Source organism: Pollachius pollachius (genome assembly GCF_949987615.1).
Source record: "Pollachius pollachius genome assembly, chromosome: 5".
In the NCBI taxonomy this organism is placed as follows: domain Eukaryota; kingdom Metazoa; phylum Chordata; class Actinopteri; order Gadiformes; family Gadidae; genus Pollachius; species Pollachius pollachius.
The window spans coordinates 6,728,858-6,749,299 of NC_136938.1; the positions used below are offsets into that span (position 1 = coordinate 6,728,858).

A 20,442-nucleotide genomic window follows, 5' to 3' on the forward strand; every position below is an offset into this window, starting at 1 on the left:
GGGCCCGTTTGAAATTTGCTAGAGAGCATTTGGATGATCCAGAACAGGATTGGGAGAATGTCAGATGAAACCAAAATATAACTTTTTGGTAAAAACTCAACTCGTCGTGTTTGGAGGAGAAAGAATGCTGAGTTGCATCCAAAGAACACCATACCTACAGTGAAGCATGGGGGTGGAAACATCATGCTTTGGGGCTGTTTTTCTGCCAAGGGACCAGGACGTCTGATCCGTGTGACGGAAAGAATAAATGGGGCCATGTATCGTGAGATTTTGAGTGAAAACCTCCTTCCATCAGCAAGGGCACTGAAGATGAAACGTGGCTGGGTCTTTCAGCATGACAATGACCCCAAACACACCGCCCGGGCAACGAAGGATTGGCTTCGTAAGAAGCATTTCAAGGTCCTGGAGTGGCCTAGCCAGTCTCCAGATCTCAACCCCATAGAAAATCTTTGGAGGGAGTTGAAAGTCTGTGTTGCCCAGCGAAGGCCCAAAAACATCACTGCTCTAGAGGAGATCTGCATGGAGGAATGGGCCAAAATACCAGCAGCAGTGTGTGAAAACCTTGTAAAGACTTACAGAAAACGTTTGACCTCTGTCATTGCCAACAAAGGGCATGTAACAAAGTATTGAGATGACATTTTGTTATTGACCAAATACTTATTTTCCACAATAATTTGCAAATAAATTCTTTAAAAATCAGAGTGATCATGTGATTTTCTAGATTTTTTTTTTTTTTCATTTTGTCTCTCATAGCTAAGGTATACCTATGATGAAAATTACAGGCCTCTCATCTTTTTAAGTGGGAAAACTTGCACAATTGGTGGCTAACTAAATACTTTTTTGCGCCACTGTATGTGTGAGTGCGTTCTTGCGTGCGTGCATGCATGGGTGCGCACGCGTGTATATATGTGTACACAGATGCATCATCTCTCCGCAGGAATCCTCCTTAGCATGAGATTTATTCGGTCATCCATGGGAAGGTACAGTCGGATCGCTGTGCCACAGATCAGCCAAATCCTTTCATAAATCCCCAGCGATGACCGGCGAGAGTGTGTATGAGGGCGAGAGTGTGTGTGAGACGCTGGAACGAGGTGCGAGCCCAAAGCATTAGCCGCGCCCCCGCCCGACTCACCATGATACCGATGTCACCGCTAACCCCCCCACCCACCCCCAAGTAGCACCTACTCATAGCTGTGATCGTCCCTCCCATGCTGCAACACCCCGGCAGCCCCTTAGCAACCAGCCGGGCTGTCCCGTAGCAACCAGCCGGCTATCCCATAGCAACCAGCCGGCTGTCACATAGTAACGCAAACCACAGTCGGCGGTGTTTCTCATCAGCAGCATCCAACAACTGTGTGTTTAAAGAACAGGCTCTTCTATGTACACAGCGTTCTCCAATTCTCTCACTAAGCCCACATTTGGCTGCCGCTGTGCGGTGTTATTATATGTTTTTCTGCGCTGAAATCGTAGCTCCATCGTTTTTGGGGATAAGGGGAGATTTATTTTGATACGGCATTAATAGTAGATTTAAATCAAGGGGCCTTAGCGGCAGGTTGCCCATCGACCTGCATTTTCTGGCCACTTTAAGGACTATGAAAGGTGTATTACCGCGTGTTTGAGGGTGTGTGTGTATGTGTGCGTGCCTTGATGTCTGTATTCTGAACCACAATGCACACTTAATACTCTGCTCTAGGGGGAGTTTTCAACCACTTATCCTGAGCACCAATTCTTATATTCAAAACACAAGAGAGAGACCGGCCTAGTAAAGGGAGGCTCCGAGCGAGGATATTCTATCAAGGATCAATCTTAGGATATGGCTTATAGAATGGCCTCCACAATGTTCTAATCTGAGCAGAGTGAGACCTCAACTACTAAGCTGCCCACAGGAGTGTGCCAGCCTGGCCTGGCAATGGCAGCACAAGGCAGTGATCGTCAAATCCATGCTGTCACGTCTAAGTCTGCTTAAAATAGACGGAAACGTAGAAAGTGAAAGTCAAAGGGGTCAGCAAGTGAGGAAGCAGGGAGGATACTGGGAGTGTGTGTGTGTGTGTGTGTGTGTGTGTGTGTGTGTGTGTGTGTGTGTGTGTGTTCACAATCAATGCTGCCAAAGACATCTTTAAGAGTTTTTCAGACGCCCCCGGCGATCAATCAATCAATCGATCGGGTTTTAGAACCGGGGCCAGAGTCTGAACCGGGCTCTGATTGTGCTGAGGAGACATCTTTACTGGTTCCCTCCTCCTCCTCCTCCTTCTCCTCCTCCTCCTCCTCCTCCTCCTACCTCTCTGACCAGGAGGAGAGCTCCCTGGCTGTCCTGCAGCCCTCCACCCCGCAGAAGGAGACAGTGACGGATGGAGCAAGGTACGGGGGGAAAGCCATGGAAACCCAACGGTACTCACGTCATGGCCTGATAGATGGACTCCACTCCATATCTGATGGCAAACTCGTCCACGATCTCCTGAGACACGTCGTCAAAGTAGACCTTCCACGCCTCCTCCCCCTTCACCCCCGGGATCTTCACCGCCCCACTGTTGCGCACCTCCGTCAGGCAGTGGAACAGGTTCTGGGGAGCAGAGGGCGGAGGAGATACAAGAGGGGGAGACCAAAGAGGGAGAGGATGAGCCGAGAAAAACAAGAGCGCCACCGCCTCGGACAGCCTTGCTGTTGTTGATGTTGTCGTGCCGGTCATGTTTGGATGAATAAAGGTTTTCTTGATAAAGTGAAGCATTCTCTTCGATAATGGCCTTACCCTGGTGGAACTTCCTGCCATGAATAGAGAGAGTGAAGTGTCATACTTGTGGGAGTTGTACTTAAAAGTTGCACGTAGGAGTTTATTCATAAGCAAGGTTAACGGTCACTGTTTCTCTTAACTCTGAGCTGAAGTCTATCCATGTTTGTCTGTGTGATAAAGCACAGAGCAGGAACATTGGGTTGTGCTTGTTGTCAAGCCATCCAAAGGGGGCAGAAGGCCAATGGTGTAAAATACTGTTTCTTAAGAGGTAAAGTTCTTGGTGCAGAAGTTAGGTTCAGGTAAACAAAAACCAAAACTAAAATAAATGGCTTACCAGTCCTCATCCTCATCGTACAATACTGTTTCTTAAAAGGTAAAGTTCTCGGTCAGAAGTAAGGTTCAGGTAAACAAAAAATAAAACTACTAACTAGAACATGAAGCTTTATAACTAAACCAACTTCTTCCAGTGTTTCGCAGTTCAAGGGAACAGCGAAACAAGGGACAGAGCGTCCTCACTGAGAAGCGTCCTCACACGAAGACCTGAAGTCTCCGCCGACTTGGGGAGAACTGCCTTTAGTTTAGTGGGCCTTCAGTTGTGGAACCATTGACATTTGGCTATATATATTAGGGTATTTAGATATTACATTGCATGGGTATTTGTGTGGGCATGTGTAAATGTCTAAGTTGTTTGTGTTTATCCTGTAATTTTCTTTTTTTTGTAAATGTATGCTAATCTCAAAGGGGCTTCCTGTTGAAATAAGTTTAACATGCTGTATATATATTAAATGAACAGCTACACAGCCTTTGTATCCAACATGTACGGATTGTAGATTAAACCCAACGTAATCACATTTTGCACGGACTAAAGCTGTGAACACTTTTGCGTAACATTAATCCTTAAGCCTTAACCCACACTTATCCACACTAAGACAAATGAGGAAAACAGCCTACATCTCAAACAGAAAAAAAATGTATACGACAAACTATGATGCCCCAAAAGAAGAAAAAAAGGAAGAAGCACTGAAAACATAAGGTCTCCATCATCCCCTGGAGTTTGGTTTCTCAATAATATACTGATCTGATCCCCCCATCAATAACAAATCGTTCCTTCCTACTTCCTCCCGGAGCATTAAGCTTAATTAGCGAGAGGACTGGGCTTGGGCGAGACAGTCGCCTGCCAAACGGATGCCTGCATCAAGCACTGAAGTACTGTCATTCGTTTCGGGGCTTCACGTTTCAAAGCTGGCCGTTGATGAAAGTGTAGCTTCTGTTTAAATACAAACATTTCTCCCCCCTCGGAAAATGCAGAAATGTGACATTGAGAAAAGAACATGGTGTGTCGATTAATATACTAATATAATGGAAAATAATCATGCCTCACAACAAAGTGTTACCGTTGAAGTGCCACGCTCTGAAGTGCCGACCATTATTTAAAGAAGATTTTGATCGCTCCAAAAAATGTCTACGCTGAAACCTGAACAATTAAAGCTAATAAGAAAGTGCTGGCATTTGGCGATGGTTCATGCCATTGTTCTGAGTCCCTGTGGTTTCTCCACCCCCCTCCCCCCCGTGAACCTTGCGAGCCAGCGAAGCCAGCCTAATGCGGGCCCGGAAGATTCCGGTCGCACTTCAGTGGTCTGTAATGTAACCTCAGCTGTGAGGCTGATGGAGAGACCGACCTCATGCAGACAGGTGTACTGGCCGTGGGGGGGGGCAACCTTCTCCTCCCCCTTCATCTCCACGCTGATCTTCAGCCTGATGGCACCAGAAACCGCAGACTTGTCCGTTCTTTTATCTGGACGATAAGAGAGAGAGAGGGAGAGAGAGAGACCCGTGAGCTCAAGGTTCGTGGACATGAAAGCAAATGGAGCCACAAGATTAGGTTTTGGGAGGGGGACGAATCTGGGTGTAGAGGAACCTGTTATAATAAATCAAATCATGTGAAAGCACAAAAGTGTAGGTTTGTGGACCAAATACCGCTGAAGAATGATTTGGAATTGATGTACCACTTAAAGGGATATTGAAGAGCCAGACAAATACAATTTTCCTCCTAATTTAGTATCTGGGTAATATATCATATTCATTTAGATAATAGATCTGTCAGTTGTGTGTCTGTTTTTCCCCATAGGCCATAATGTTCCTGGTATATGAATCCAATGAAATGTAATTACAATAAGGAACAGCGTCTGTTCAGCGTAACATGATGAGGTTAAAGTCATCAATCATCTTCCATGTGTCGTCTAAGCTATTTGACGGTCCTGTCGAACACATTGACACGAGCTACAACGTGAAGAATAGCTCATCGCCCTTCTGATGAGCACACCCACATGAGGACATGCACACACACACACACACACACATACACAGACAAAGACCCCCCAACACACACACACACACCCAAGCAAACACACACACACATTGACACACACACATGCACACACACCCACACACATACACAAAAGTTCATGTCTGACAGCTTCTGACCCCTTCTGAAGTACAGCTGCTTCCCTCTGTCACAGACTCAAGCACTCTGGTTCAACACGAGTGCTGTCATCTGAAAACCATCTCTCACATGACCTCACCCAGCACACAGATTCACACAAAAAAACATGCATGCACAGTGCACACACACACACACAGAATCACACTCTGTCTCACAGGCTCTAGCGCAAGCACACACACACAAACACACACCCGGCACACTCACACTCTCACTTACCCTCAATCATACTCAAACAAACACAAACAAACGTTCACACTCTCTATCATACAAATACACACACACACACACACACACACACACACACACACATATGCACAATCTTGCCCTCTCCTACACTCACTCTCTCTCCAAAACACACACACACACACACACACACACGCAGACACAGACAGATACACTAACATATACACAAACACACACACACACACACACACACACACACACACACACACACACACACACACACACACACACACAATCTCTCTATACATTCGCCAACCATGGAAATGTGTGAGTGTAGTCGCGTCGGTCGAGGGCTGTGTGGGTGAACGAGGTGACCAGGGTGTGCCCCAGCGATGAGCCGTCGTTAAGCACAATGGTGCACAAGTCTGGGCTGAGTGGAGCTGAAGAGGCTTATAGATGAGAGCAGCTGGGGGAGGAAGGGAGAGAGGGAGAGAGGGCGGGATGGAGGGAATGAGAGAGAGAGGGAGAGAGCAAGGGAGGGAGGGAGGGAGGGAGGGAGAGAGGGAGAGGGAGGGAGGGAGGGAGGGAGGGAGGGAGAGAGAGGGAGAGAGCGACGGAGGGAGAGAGGGAGGGGGAGGGAGAGAGCAAGGGAGGGAGGGAGGGAGAGGGAGGGAGGGAGGGAGGGAGGGAGAGAGAGAGGGAGAGAGGGAGGGAGGGAGGGAGGGATGGAGGAATGAAGGGATAGAGTGAGGGACGGAGGAATGGAGGGAGGGAGGGAGGGAGGGAGGGAGGGAGGGAGGGAGGGAGGGAGCGAGCGAAGGAGGAAGGGAGGGAAGGAGGAAGGGAGGACGTGTGCAGACACCAGCACAATCCTCTGATCAAACATTCATCGGGAACATTTAAAAGGGGTTGAAGAAGAGCAGAGAGCAAGTAATCACTAGGACTGCAGATTGCTTCCGTTTAGCCCCTGAGGAAAACAAACAGTGACAGAGTGTGGTGCAGCCGTAATATTCAGCAAGGAAGTGGGATCTTCCATTGGGCTCTGCAGCCCTGGCCCACTGTACACTGCAGTGTAGGGGCCAGACAGAGAAGACAGCAGGCCGCTGTGTTGCTCAACATCCGGTAGCTTTAAGCAAACACTGATCCCATTAGCTTTGATCGAGGTCATCACCATATCCCTGTCTAACGATGACATCGTGATGACCGTAGCAGCGGCTGTAACTGCATTAGGTTAAGTCCTTTTGGAAATGTAGAGACAAACCAAATCTAATCAAAGAATATTCCATTCAATCTCTAATCATACATCTGCTTTGCTTGGCCTTAAGGTTGGCTAACAGAATATGATGCAGATTTAATTGAATAAAGGTTTGATTCAATCAACTCAAACCATTCCCCCCCGCAGGATGTGTCCGAGGGCAGCAGGACGTACCCAGGTTGTACCACACGTCCATCTCCCCGCTCAGCGTGCGGACCTCGATGATGGTCTGGCCCAGGAAGTCGTCCGACTCCCTCTTGAAGTGCTGCTTGACACGAGACTTGATGTCGTCGTCCTCGTCCCACACCCGCACCTTGATGCGGTCGGTGGCGTTGTGGCACTCGCTGGGAGAGGAGACAGGAGACGTTAGCGCACGGGGGGGGGGGGGGGGGGGGGGGGGGGGGCATGTGCGCTGCCAGCCAGCCACCCGGGGAGCAAGCGCCGGCACCTTGTTAGGTTCAGCGGAGCGGAACCTGAAGTCAAATATGAAAAATTCAAGCATGAAAGCCACTTGCGTCTCTCGGCCTTCCTGAACCTTTTTTTCGATAATGTTCAAGGGTCAGCACCAGACGTCACCTCGCTTGGATATAACTAGAGTACCGCTGTGTGTGTGCGCGCGCGCGTGTGTGTGTGTGTGTGTGTGTGTGTGTGTGTGTGTGTGTGTGTGTGTGAGTGTGTCAGTTTCTGTGAGTATGTGTGTGTCAGTATCCGTGAGTATATGTGTGTCTGTGACTATATATGTGTGTGTGTGTGTGTATCAGTATCTGTTAGTGTGTGTGTGTGTGTGTGTGTGTCAGTGTGTGTGTGTGTGTGTGTGTGTGTGTGTGTGTGTGTGTCTATGTGTGTATCAGTATCTGTGTGTATATATGTTTTTGTGTGTGTGTGCGCGTGCATGCGTGCGTGCGTGCGTGCGTGCATGTGTGTGTGTCTATTAGTGCGTTCACGTGTGGTTGTGTAGCACTTGTTGTTACACAATCTCTCACTGTCTATCTCACACTCTTTTTTCCTGTGGGCAAATTACACCAACAATAATGTGCAAACAGCTTGGGGGCCACTGCAAGAGAAAGGCCATTCTGTCCATCCATCAGCCCACTGTTACCTATAGAGTATCTTAAAGACCAGATGCCTCCACTACAAATCTTTTTCCCAGCATGCAGCTATGTCGCCCTTCCATCACTGGCTGCCTCAGTGTTCCCAGCCCCGGCAGAGGGATGGTAATGACATGACCAGATACGACCAATCTCTCGATGGGGTCAGGGAGTCAACTCCACATTTATAACCAGCAGATTACGTTCCAGTCTCATAACCTCCAGGCAAACAGCGTCCAGGCTATTATTTAAAATAATCCTTTCTTTAAGTACCGCCCGCTTCGGCACAGAGCTGGAATGTGCTCACTGTAATGTATCGCTCTATTAATCTAAAGCCCCCCCCCCCTCAGTGAGGGAACACAGTTTAATGTAGACATCACTGGGATAGGCGTACAGGTGGGTGCCTAGCTGGAGACAGGAGTGCACACACTCACATGAAACAACACACCGCATGCACGCAGGCACGCCGGCACAAACAAGAAAAACTCTCTTAAGCAAATACATGGCTTACCAGTAATGTTTATTTTTCCATAAACAATATTCACACACTGAATAATTCAGCCTTGTTTGTTTTGAAACACACATGCATTAAATAATGCATAGAGAAAACACACTTACGCACGCACACACGCACAAACGCACGCAACCGCACACACACACAAACACAATCAGATAAGCTTTTAAAGCTGCCAGCCAGGCGTCTGTTCCTCCATAAATTGACAAGCTAATACAGGGAATTAGCAGGGTGGACCAAATTACCTGCCTTAACTACAACACCGGCCACTCTCGCCTCCCTCTGCTGTTTAAGCTCACACAGAATAACTCTCTATCCAATTCACACCTGGAGCCAGACCCAAGCCACAGAGAAAAAAACTAAGATTCAAACGACAAAAGAAAATACATCCAGCCTATAATTATAGAAATGACTTCACTTGTGCCCGTCGGAAATGGAAAATAACATATCTAAAATGAAGGGTTGAATTAGAGTGCTTTTTTTATTGGGGGGGGGGGGGGGGAGAGCAGAATTTGCGAAGCAAAGCGTGTGTGTGTGTGCTACGGTGAGAGGCGGTGATAGAAACCCTGCCTGGGTGTGTGCAGCGTCTCTCCTCCTCCAGAGCTCAGCCCGAGAGAGAACCTTCAGGCTTACGGTGAGCGACGGCTGAACTCAAACCACCAAAGCCCTCAGACCCAATCAGGGCCCCTGGGGGGGGATGAGAGGCCTATCGGCGAGTTGCCATGGTGACGGCAAAAGGAACGGAGTGCGACGGAGATTGAGACTCACAAGAAGAAGTTTTCATCCCAGACGGGATTTAGGTTTCCGAAGATGGTCCGGGTCCTTCTCTTGGTCTTGCCAACCTGGACGGTGACGTAGGGGTCGCTGGAGCCGGTCTTGTCCTTGGCTTGGAGACCCTGAGCACACATGACTGGAGAAGAACAGGAGAGGAAGCTGAGTCACAAGACGATAATACATACAGTGAGGCTGGGAAATATCAAAGCCTTCAAAACATTGTTTTTTATTTAGAGTAGCTACATGAATTCCCATTGCACACAGAAACACACACACACACACACACACACACACACACACACACACACACACACACACACACATAAATACACATGCAAACACATAAAAAATAAAACACACACACACACGCACACACACACACACACGCACATACACATACCAGTAGCACCACCAATTAGAGGCATGCATTGCCTCTAATTGCTGGAGCCTGTAAGAAGTTGAATGCGGCTCAGCGCATTAAAGTGGTTTCCCATAATAATTTTGTGACTTGTTCAATGTGATCCAACTGTGAACCAATAAAACAATAATTAGTATGCCCTGTCCAAAACAATCTCCGCTGGGCAGTTAGGTTCACGGCGTGTCAGACAACACAGAGCTTAAAAATAAACCATTACGTAACAGCAGCCTTTATGGGAACCACGGAGCACCCTGATTGGCCGGCTTTGTTGTATTAAAATGTAATCCTGTTTATGTGTAGTTGTCTAGTCAGAATTTGCGAGGTCGAGATGTCAGGATAAATCAGTGGTTTGCCTCTTTGGTGCATCTAGTTGTGAGAGGAGGAATCGAATAACAAGCATGTACGCGCGCACAGGCACGTACGCACACACACACACACACACACACACACACACACACACACACACACACACACACACACACACACACACACACACACACACCTAGGTCCAGGAGAGAGAGAGACAGGAGTATTTCACTCGCACCATAAAATAGGAAAAAGGACACTGGGCCATTAAATATGTATAAGTGACCGTCTAAATAATTCAAGGTACGTATATATCCCCCAGCCCACTCTGACAGGAATCGGTGGGCTGGCTCAGGCTTTGACAAATGAGGAGCAGTGGCCTGCCTTCCTCAGGCGAACCCGAAATCAAAAGGCTTCCCGTTCAGGCGAGGGGGAGGAAAACAACACCAGGAGATAGAAGGCCAAGCCAGGCGGGTGCAGGAAGGTAAGCTTTATCGGTTTTGTTCACGTACGTTTCTGCGGGCCCAGTTCACTTTGCTTACTAAATATTTCATTTGGTCGACTATCACAATCCCCTCCCCCTCCACAATAAATCCTTACTCCCTCCCTCCACCTTTTAGCTGGCCCCCGTGTTGGTGCAGCTTTATTAAGCTGTGTGCGAGCAGCGAGTACGGCTTTAACCCTTTCATGTTTTTGATCTAGGTCAAGGGATGACCCACCTAGCCTCAATGCGTATTCCCCGTATATTTTCCTTGAGGGCACTTTTTCTCCACTCACACCGTCATTGCCCTTACCTTTACCTTAACCTTTATCCACACCCGTATCTACTGTTTGGCCTTTGCATGCAAATCACAACAGAAAATTGCTGAACTATTGACTTCGTAATCTAATATTCTCGTGATATTTATAAGAGGGCCGAGGCGAAGCAGATAGAGGTGACAACACTTTTGACTCGGCGAAAGAAAGTCGCTGGAGAAACGCGTGCTGCTTATTTGCTGACATGTGCTGTTCAAACACTGTGAACGCATCTCCAGTCGGTGCCGTCCTTGAGCAAGGCACTGGGAGTAGAGAAACACAAGGCGTATCCGGGTCGTGATTGGCTGCCGTGAGCAGAGATAAACGACTGAGGGAGAATGAGTTTGCTAAGCCCGTGTTTTCCCGACAGGCCTCCTTGGATCCCCTCAGTAGTGGGGGGAGGGGAACACGTCCCACATGGGGAGGTAATGGAGTACATGATTGGTTGGAGGTTCTCAGAATTAGCTGATTGTGGGGATAGTGGATTTGGAAGATTGGTTCTCGTGGGTCATATGTCGGGGGAATATTTCATGCAAGGTTGTCGCTAATTTCATATTTGCATTCGGCTGACACGCAGCATCGCACGCCAGAGAGATGCAGGATCGAACAAATAATAGATAAATACTGGCTCAATGAACACAGCTTTCGACGGGGAGTTCAATACGCTCGGTAAGATGATGCTAACCATCCGTTAGGCTCTCGTATCGCTCTTCCCCTTATAGTGTTTGATGTTTCTCTCATTCTCTCCTTTCTCTTTTTCTTTCTTCCATCTCTCTATCCACGCCCTTATTGTGAAATATCCGTCCTTCGCTTCCTGACGTCACTTGCTCGGCCCTCCTCCTCCTCTTCCTGCAGCTAAACAGATGTGCACACGATAAACTCTACACAGAGTTTCCCAGGGTTGCCCCTGGTTACCATAGTGATGGATGGGCGCGGGCAGCCAGGAGCTCAGCCGTTTGTGACCAGGGAGCTGGGTCGGGTTGAGGGTTGCACACGCCGACCGTAAGCAGGAAATACGAGGTTCTTCTGCCCGTTAGGAATATTGGAACATAATTGTAGGATATATTTTACGTGTGCTCAATGTTTATTTTAAGACGTGTTTTTTTTTATTTTAAGATGAAGCATGCACTTTTGGGCAATTCTCTCCTTCATTGCTTTTCTATCGTCCTTTTTGTAAGAAATCTGAAAATGGCTAAGTGGTGGTAATTTATGTTTATTTTATGCCTCGCTGGTATCATTTGCTTCACATAGTTAGTTTTTTTGCTTCATTAATCTATCACACCCCAAGTCAGTGTCTAGTCAGTGTATCAAATTAGCATCAATGAAGAGTCTTATCAAACCGAAAGTGCATACATTCTTAGTACGGATGACCGCAAGGGTACAGCATGTTTAAATATATATCTATATATCTATATATATATATATATATACTGTATATATTATCTGTGTGAATTGACGATTTCTTTGATAAACTATTGACTAGGTACTATTGAGTACCTAATGTACAAACAGGGACAAAGGCAGCAAGGAACATGAATGACATTCCTTCAATAGTATGTTTTTTTTTTAAGAGATAGGTTTCTAATTCATAATGAGAGGCACACTTAGCTGCGTGTGTGTGGGAGTGTGTTGGGCAGTGTGGGACAACCAACTCCAGAATCTATTTTATCTAATTAAATCTATAGAGATGTTTTATGTTCAGGGCTAAGGGCTAATGATCCAGAGTTCTCGGGGTTAATCAGAAATAAATACTCATTAGCATACCACGGTTGGCCATCTAGGACACATCCTAGACCCTTGTTGATTTTAGGAGGGAGTTTGGAGTCAGGGGCTTAGGGGTCAGCCTGGAGGGGTCAAAGGTCACTCGTCACAGAATCAGGGGTGGGTCTCATAGCCCACTAGCTATGTGCTGTTTTGCTGGTTTAAAACAGCACAACGGCGCTTCACGATTTGGCAGAAGGCTAATGCTTCAATCAGAATCTAAACTAAGTCGAATTCATCCGTGCTTGGAATAGTGACTGAATGAGGGTTTAGGAGAAGATTCACATTGATTATGTTTTGGCTGTAACAAGGTGGACCTCTTGTATTCAGGGGTCATTTGAGATGTTAAACACCCTGTACATTAGGATTTAACAACAGTGACAACCTTGAACACAACACGCTGTCCTCTGAAACTGTATCCGGCTGATCATTAAGAATCACGGCAGGGTTACTTTAATGTCATTGTGTTTGATGATCTAACGACGGTGCTTATACGACACATAGGGATTGATGATTCAGGGGAAAGAACAGCGACATCAACTTTGAAGACGATGTTTCTGATGTCGACCCCTGATGGTGTTGGCCCTCTAATGACGTAATAGTGAGAGCAGGTTCTCCACACATGGACCTCAGGTTGTGATGTCTCAGACCCTGACCTGTGCCGGGGATTATGGCCGAACTAGTTTGAGGCAAACCCTTTAACGACAGCGATGGTGAAAGCGGGTTCACCACATTTGGGTCTCAGGTTGGGACGACACAGACCTGTGATGGTGACCTTGGCGGACCACTTGGAGGTGCCCTCCAGCACGGCCTGCTTGGCCGTCTTCAGGTGTGCGCCGAACTCCTCCTTCGGCACCTGGAACATGTCCTGGATGACCTCGAACACCTCGGGGCAGTTCTTCTCCCGCACCTTCATGCGCTCCTTCATAGCCATGATGATGTTCTGCGTCTTGTCTTCGGCGCCGTGCTTGGAGCTCTTCTCCACTGCCCCTTTAATACACACACACACACACACACACACACACACATAAGCACACGTACACATAACACACACACACATAAACAGACACACACACACACAAACAGACACGCACATGCATACATAGACATAAACAGATACACACATACACATATACACACACACAAACACAAACACACACAAACAGATACAAAGATACCCATATACACACACACAAAAAGATACACATATACACACACACAAACACACACAAACACACACACAAATAAACAGACAAACACACATACATAAACAGACAGACACACAAACACAAACAAATCAAAAGTGAGGGAGATCTTCGAGTCTGCTGCGTAGCCTAAAGGTGGCAGCTTTAAGCAGTGAATGTTCATAGCCCAGATGTATTCACGCTAGCCTTAAAGCTACTCTTTGCTGACAATGATTGAGCGCCGGCTGCTGCGCTAAGCTAATACTCTGTATGCACGCTGTAAAAAGTGGCGTACGAATACAACAAAGAGGACATGTTTTATAGGCTCCTAAAATAGAGCATATCTCTAGAGATATAATGTGTGGCTGTAATGGTTTGAATGGGGGAAGGGAATGTTGAATGGTAATGTGAGTGCGCGTCTTGGTTTGTGTTTGCGAATGTATGCGTGCCTATGTGTGTGTGTGTGGAGGTGTGTGCGTGAGAGAGAATGCACGTGCCTATGTATGTATTCATGTGTATGTGTGCCCCGTGCATGTGTGTGGTTGTGTGTGTGAGTTAGGTTTATACTCCTCGGTAAAGTGCTGTACGTAGAGAGAATGCACGTGCCTATGTATGTATGCACGTGTGCCCGTGTGTGTGTGTGCATGCATGCGTGTTTGTGTATTGGTTCTAGGCCTCGAGTCTGTAAGCGACAAAAGAATAAGAGAAGCCATGTAACGTCTGATTCCTGTTTCCAATCAATTCATCATACCCCATTGAAGATTAAAACAGGGATTCAAAATAAATCACATTCAGAAAACTGAGAACTGCAGAACCGCCCATGCTACGAGCTAATCCAGTGGCAGAGTGTGTGTGAGACTGGAGGCGCTGCGTGGATCACCGCGGCGCTGTCACATCTGTTGGGCGTAATACCGCGCCGGGGCCAGATTGAGAGAGATGATTTCAGATTGTCACGGGCATCAGTGATTGAACGAGCAGCGTAACGCAGCATATCCCTCCGAGCCGTTAGCTACATGTTACGCAGCGCCCCGGAATGCCGGAACATTCATCATCGTTCACCATAACACGGCTTGTTGAAGTTAAAACCGCGCGTACGTCACAAAAAAAAGGTAGACATGGAGCGACCGACATAGATAACAGACGTGGAAGTGGAAAGTGGTATTTCTATCCACACCAACGCAGTGATGCAGTTTCCCCATCGCTGTGTTTGTGTAGCCGCGGAAAAAACAGGGGGGAGCGTCTAAAAACAAACATGTGTGTGGGTGTGGGCGCTCACTTCCTGCCACCTTGTGTTTCTGGATGTGAGTGTGGTGCGGTGCGGATGCACTTCCCCCCCTCTCCCCTCCCTTCCACACCCGTCAGCCGGCTGATACATGAAAGATGCTTCTTTTTCTCGAGGTCGTGATATTTTGGCGAGAACATTGACGCGGCCGGGGCGCGACGGTTCACCGAACATGATCCGACTGGGCTGCAGGCCGGGCGCCGCGTTGTGTTGTGTTGAGGCATCGGGGTGGGAGTGGGAGCGGGGCGTGATGGGGGGCGTGATGGGGGGGGGGGGGCTGTGTCCGGGTCCTTACTTTGCAGGCAGTCTGCGTTGAGCAGATCCTGGCACTTGTCGTGGCATTTGACGCCGCACTCGGAGCAGCGCATGCCCTGGCGCGCGATGCCCCACAGCAGGCCCTCGCACTCATGGCAGTAGGTCGGCGCCGTGGCCGTCCACACCTCGAAGTTGTGCGGCGTGGTGGAGGAGATGGGGTAGATCAGGGCCTGCAGGGTCTTCTTGAAGACGTGGAGTTTCTGGACGGGAGAGAGAGAGGGCGGAGGGGGAACAGCTTCAGTCAGACGGAAGATGGCTGAAAGGAAGGATGTTAAGGTGGATGGGGGGTGTGTGAGAATTTTGTGGTGGCTGTCTTGGGAGGTACAGTACAATACATTAAAGGGGACATATCATACCACCAGGTGTGAGTGTGATTAGCCTTTACAAGCTGTTTTGAAAATCGGCGTCTTCTGACATCACAAGTGGGCGTGTCCACCTAGATGTGTGCTGGATAGAGCAGTCTACCAGCCTACCCGGTGGACTGAAGCAAACGTTGCTCATCTATCCAGCACACGTCTAGGTGGACACGCCCACTTGTGATGTCAGAAGACGCAGATTTCCAAAACGGTTTGCAACTGCTAATCACACTCACACCTGGTGGTGTAATATGTCCCCTTTAAGTAACAATGTTATTCAGTGATGATCATACCGTGATGCTTGATAATGGTTCACATACGACTAGTGGGCTATCCCCCTACACTATCTGAACACATGACTGAATTATTATACCATGAATGGAAAGTGTAGGCCGGGAAAAGCTTGATCACCTGAATCTCAAACTGCACTTAAAGTCCAAGGTGAACGACAGAAACACAGACGCTCAAACAATGAAAACAATACACAACGTCGTAAGTTTCTCATCCAAAACCCTTTAACGGGGATATAAAACACAGAGGCTTCCAGAGCACGACGACAGGGAAAGAGACAGCGGTACCGGCTCCCTGACAGGTCCATAGGATGAGGCCAGTCGCTGATGCTGCGGAGATGACCTGCTCATCAAAGGCCAGGACAGCTGTATGAAGGTAAATCTGCTCTACATCACATTAAAGCTCAGATTAACTGCCCCGCTCAGGCCGCTGGCTTTGTTGGCCCGCTGAGTGGTTTACTGTCAAGATTCCTCTCCGTACCAAATACTCTGGCCTCCAGTGGAGTGCCCTGTCTGGACTGATTGCCTGCTGCAAGTGAAGCCTTTTCAAATTGAATGCTTTACTGCACGGGCCAGCAGTAACCAATGGTTGATGAGGGAATCAATGGTCACCGAAGGAAAGGAAAAAAGGGGAAGGCTTTGTGGGGAGATATAGGTGAGGAGGAGCGGACGAGACCCCGGAGGACAAAGACAGAGAGGTAGAAAGAAAGAGAGACCTACAGCATATTCCGTGTTTGGTATTGTATAAATTACCTACAGTGCCTCAAGGTATGGAATAAATTATGGAGATGCTGTCTTTCTCTCTCTTTCTCTCTCTCCCAGCTCCTAATTATTCCTCAACTTTGTGCAATATCTATTTCATCCCTCAATCCCTAAATAACACAGGGCTCATTTGAAGACACACACACACACACAATCACACAAACCTTATCCTCACCTACACACCCCCACGCCACCCCACACACACACACCCCACCCAGACACACAAAACACACACACACACACACACACACACACACACACCCGTAGGCACTCACACCCAGCCCACACAGACATCATGAGGACCGATGGCGATGGGGGCACCCTCAGTCTCTGAGGCAATCTAAGAGCAGTAATGGTGTTGGGCCGCATGTCCCCAGGGCCGCGGGCCCGGAGCCCGGCCGTCGACCCCGGAGGACCTTTAATTAAACATTCAGCTAAACCAGGAGAAAATGAGTTTCCCTTTAATCTACCGACAACGGAAACAGCAGATGTCCGAAACCTACCGGCTGGCATTAAACATCCCCTTCTACTGACACATTGTTCCAGACAGCCTGGAGAAACAAGGTTCTCCTGACCAGGAGAGTGCGATAAAATGTAATTAGAAATTTACTTTTGTTCCTGTTGGTCTTTCCGCTCGCCACTCTTTTTGTGGTTCTGTGATCTGGCTCCCCGACAACAGCAGAAGGTTAATCCTTACCTTCTGTTAACCGATATGCTTCTCTAAAGCCAATTGGGGGGGTTTGTTATCCGCTACTGGCTGGGCGAATTACACATGCTGATGCCCAATAACGGGCTGGGGTACCATCTCATCCGAGTGACCGTTTCTTTACCTTTCGGTCATAGTGAGGGGTGGGGCAGGGGACTCTGGGAAGAGTGAGCTGTTGGCCTGAAGGTTGACACTTTAAAACACTACTGCTTAAAAAATACGGGATACTCAAAGTTCACCGAGCGACTCCTGCTGCCCTCGAGCAAGGCACCGCTTCAACTGAGAACCTGTGTGTGACACACACACAACCCGGTTTCCTTCGCTCTCCATTTGTTTTCTCTGTATAATGTATCCATTTCTCTCTCTCTCTCTCTCTCTCTCTCTCTCTCTCTCTCTCTCTCTCTCTCTCTCTCTCTCTCTCTCTCTCTCTCTCTCTCTCTCTCTCTCTCTCTCTCTCTCTCTCTCTCTCTCTCTCTCTCTCTCTCTCTCTCTCCCTCCCTCCCTCCTTCCGGCACTGCTAAGGTGGTGCGTGTCGCCGGGCGTGACGCTGTGAGGTTGCCATGACGGCGGGGTGCAGGGATTGACGACACTCAGTGGTGTGTGGCGTTGGCATGACAACCAACACGCGTGCCGCCTCTCTTCCTCCCTCTCGTCTCCTTCGATGGGGGTCGGGAGCCATGCTCCCGGCGAGGGGGGGCCCCGACGACTGTCATGGCGGAGGAGCGGGGGGGAGTACGAGGGTCCCGTTCCCTCCAATGATCCATGTCTCGCGGAGCATCGACCGGGAAGCCCCAATGCCTCTTTCTAAAGATTTTCTTTTGCATTTTCATGCTTTAGGATAGAGTGAGATAGACAGGAAGGTATGGGAGAGGGACGGGAGGACCTGAAGCAAAGGACCTCTGGCAGGTATCGAACCCGGGTCGCTGCAGTTAGGACTGGAAAGATGTCAACGCAACTCTTGGTTGTATCGGATCTTGAAACTTCAGCTTTTAAATCATATTTGATTCATCTACTTTCCGTAGGTCTCATCACTTTTAGTGTTTCAATTGTACTCCTCCTATAGATGTGTCACAATTGAGTATCTCTCAGTCATTTGGACTGTCCCTTCCTACGCGCTCTATCCGGTGAGCCACCCCACCCCCCATCCCACCGCCTCTTTGATTGGCCTTCTCCAAGCCTCCCAAATCATCATAGTGGATGAGCCCGGATCTGGATGAAAGTGTAGTTTCACTTTCTCTAGCTTCGTATTTGTTTTCGACCAATCATGTCGCGAGATGCGGGCATCGGGTAAGCAAATAATTGGCTAACTGACCCGGCCAGCACAAGTCAACAGGTCCCAGTGGGTAGATAAGCTAAAACATACTGTCCAGACAGGGTGTTCTTAGATAAAGTGTCTATAAAGGTTTCAAATCAACACGGTGTAGACTTGCCACTGGAATACTGCACGCATTAAAACCTCCGTCTGAGTTTTAATGAGTTTCCCTTGGGTAGAATATCTCTGTAACAACACAGGAAATAAAGTACACCCTTTGTAGTCTTGCTTCTGGGCCCAGACTCTGTGTTGTTTCTCACCAGAGGTTCTGCTATACTATAGAAGTATGTCTGGATCCCAGAAAAGCTGGCTTCTTACTGTGCGCCGCTGACCTCTATATCGTGTCCTTGACTTCCAGTTTTTTTCTTCATAAGAATAAGCATGTTTTGCGGTTAGCATCGGTTAGCTTCCTGACAAGGCTTGACAGGGCTAGACATGTTTGACACGTCACGCTGCACGTATCCTTACCGCAGACTTTCACCTCATCCCAACCCACCATTCCCAACTACATCAAATTCAGATCTAGATTCTGTATCTACTATTTAATTGTAGCCCTTGAAAATATACTTAAACCAAAAGACTGACCCCTTTCCACACTGGATCATTGCTTACGTTACTTAAATTCTTTAGTTTAAATAGAACCGTGTCTCTCTGATTCGTACTGCGGGCGGAGGTTATGGCCGAGTGTAGCACAACGTTCAGCGATGACAGAGTGTGGCCCAAACACAAACAGTGCTTCTTCATGCTCCAAAAAGCATGGCAGGGAAGCAACAAAAGGGCATAAGTAAGAAAACAAGAGGAAGCGAGGAGAAAGTCTTTTCTAGGGTGAACAAGATAGAAACTAGAAACTAGGGCTGGGCGATTAATCAAATTTTGATCTTGATAACGATTTTAGCGTCAACGATCACAAAACTAATAAAATCATTATTTTGTTTTATGTTTTATAGAAAGTGCAGAACAGCTGGTTACATATGTGTACATCATTTCTTTTTAGCAATTTCTTTTTGACCATTTTGTGTATTTTTTTAAGGCGAAGTTCTCAGCTATAAAGTGTTTTTGGGAGAGACATGCTGAATAAATACATCATGTTTTCAAACTCAAAAATAATTGTTTGAATAGTCATGATTACAATATTGACCAAAATAATCATGATTATGATTTTTTCCATAATCGAGCAGCCCTACTAGAAACAAGGCTAGAATGTCAACGAAACTCCCGGTTGTTGAAACTTAAGACTTAACTTGAATTGTATGTGATTCATCCACTTTCCACTTTTACTTTTTAAAAGTAAGTTCCCCTATAGATGTGTCACTATTCTCATAGCGCAATACTGCAGTCGAAGGAACCAAAACGGGCTCAGAGTCCATAAGAGACACGAGGCAGGCATTGAGTCGGCGTATAGATTAAAGACGAGGTGTTCAACAGGAAGAAGGGGGGAGAGAAACCGTTCCAGAGCTCATTCCAGGGAGTAGAAGGCAGACTATGAAACATGGCCACCACAACACAAACCCCAGAAACAATCCAGAGCCCTGGGGATCTTCTCTTCCCGTAACGGCAGCGTTGCACTTCCGCCACTCCCTCCGTCTCTATCTCCTTCTCCTCTCCTCCAGTCCTCCTGTCCAACCGGAACGGCATATGGCTTTATGCAGGCCCACCGCTGGACTTAATACAGCAGATAAAGCACTGACATCTGCTCGCCCTACTTACCACGTTCAATCTGCGGCCCTGCTCTCTACGAGAGCTCCCTTTCCATCTCCAATTAATAATAGTCCAGCGTTGCCTTGGTGGGAGCACCGAGACATCCTGCCCCTGAAGTCAAAGCCTCCAATCGGCGTTGCCCACCCCACCCCTCATTAGGTAATCCCTGTCCCTTCAGATAGCGAAGGCCCTGATGGAAATCTAGGAACGCA

General features: G+C 47.8%; 1 protein-coding gene across 1 annotated transcript in view; it reads right to left on the reverse strand.

Annotated features, from left to right (window-relative positions):
• LOC307075660 (protein unc-13 homolog C-like) overlaps positions 1 to 20,442 on the reverse strand; it is a gene marked incomplete at both ends in the record, with an annotated part of 102,104 nt that overhangs the window by 65,008 nt on the left and 16,654 nt on the right. The window contains 6 exons of the mRNA XM_079736322.1: positions 2,397 to 2,560; positions 4,408 to 4,523; positions 6,844 to 7,013; positions 9,040 to 9,181; positions 13,088 to 13,315; positions 15,087 to 15,306. Coding sequence (XP_079592448.1) covers positions 2,397 to 2,560; positions 4,408 to 4,523; positions 6,844 to 7,013; positions 9,040 to 9,181; positions 13,088 to 13,315; positions 15,087 to 15,306 — 1,040 coding nt within the window. The remainder of the gene's footprint in view (positions 1 to 2,396; positions 2,561 to 4,407; positions 4,524 to 6,843; positions 7,014 to 9,039; positions 9,182 to 13,087; positions 13,316 to 15,086; positions 15,307 to 20,442) is intronic.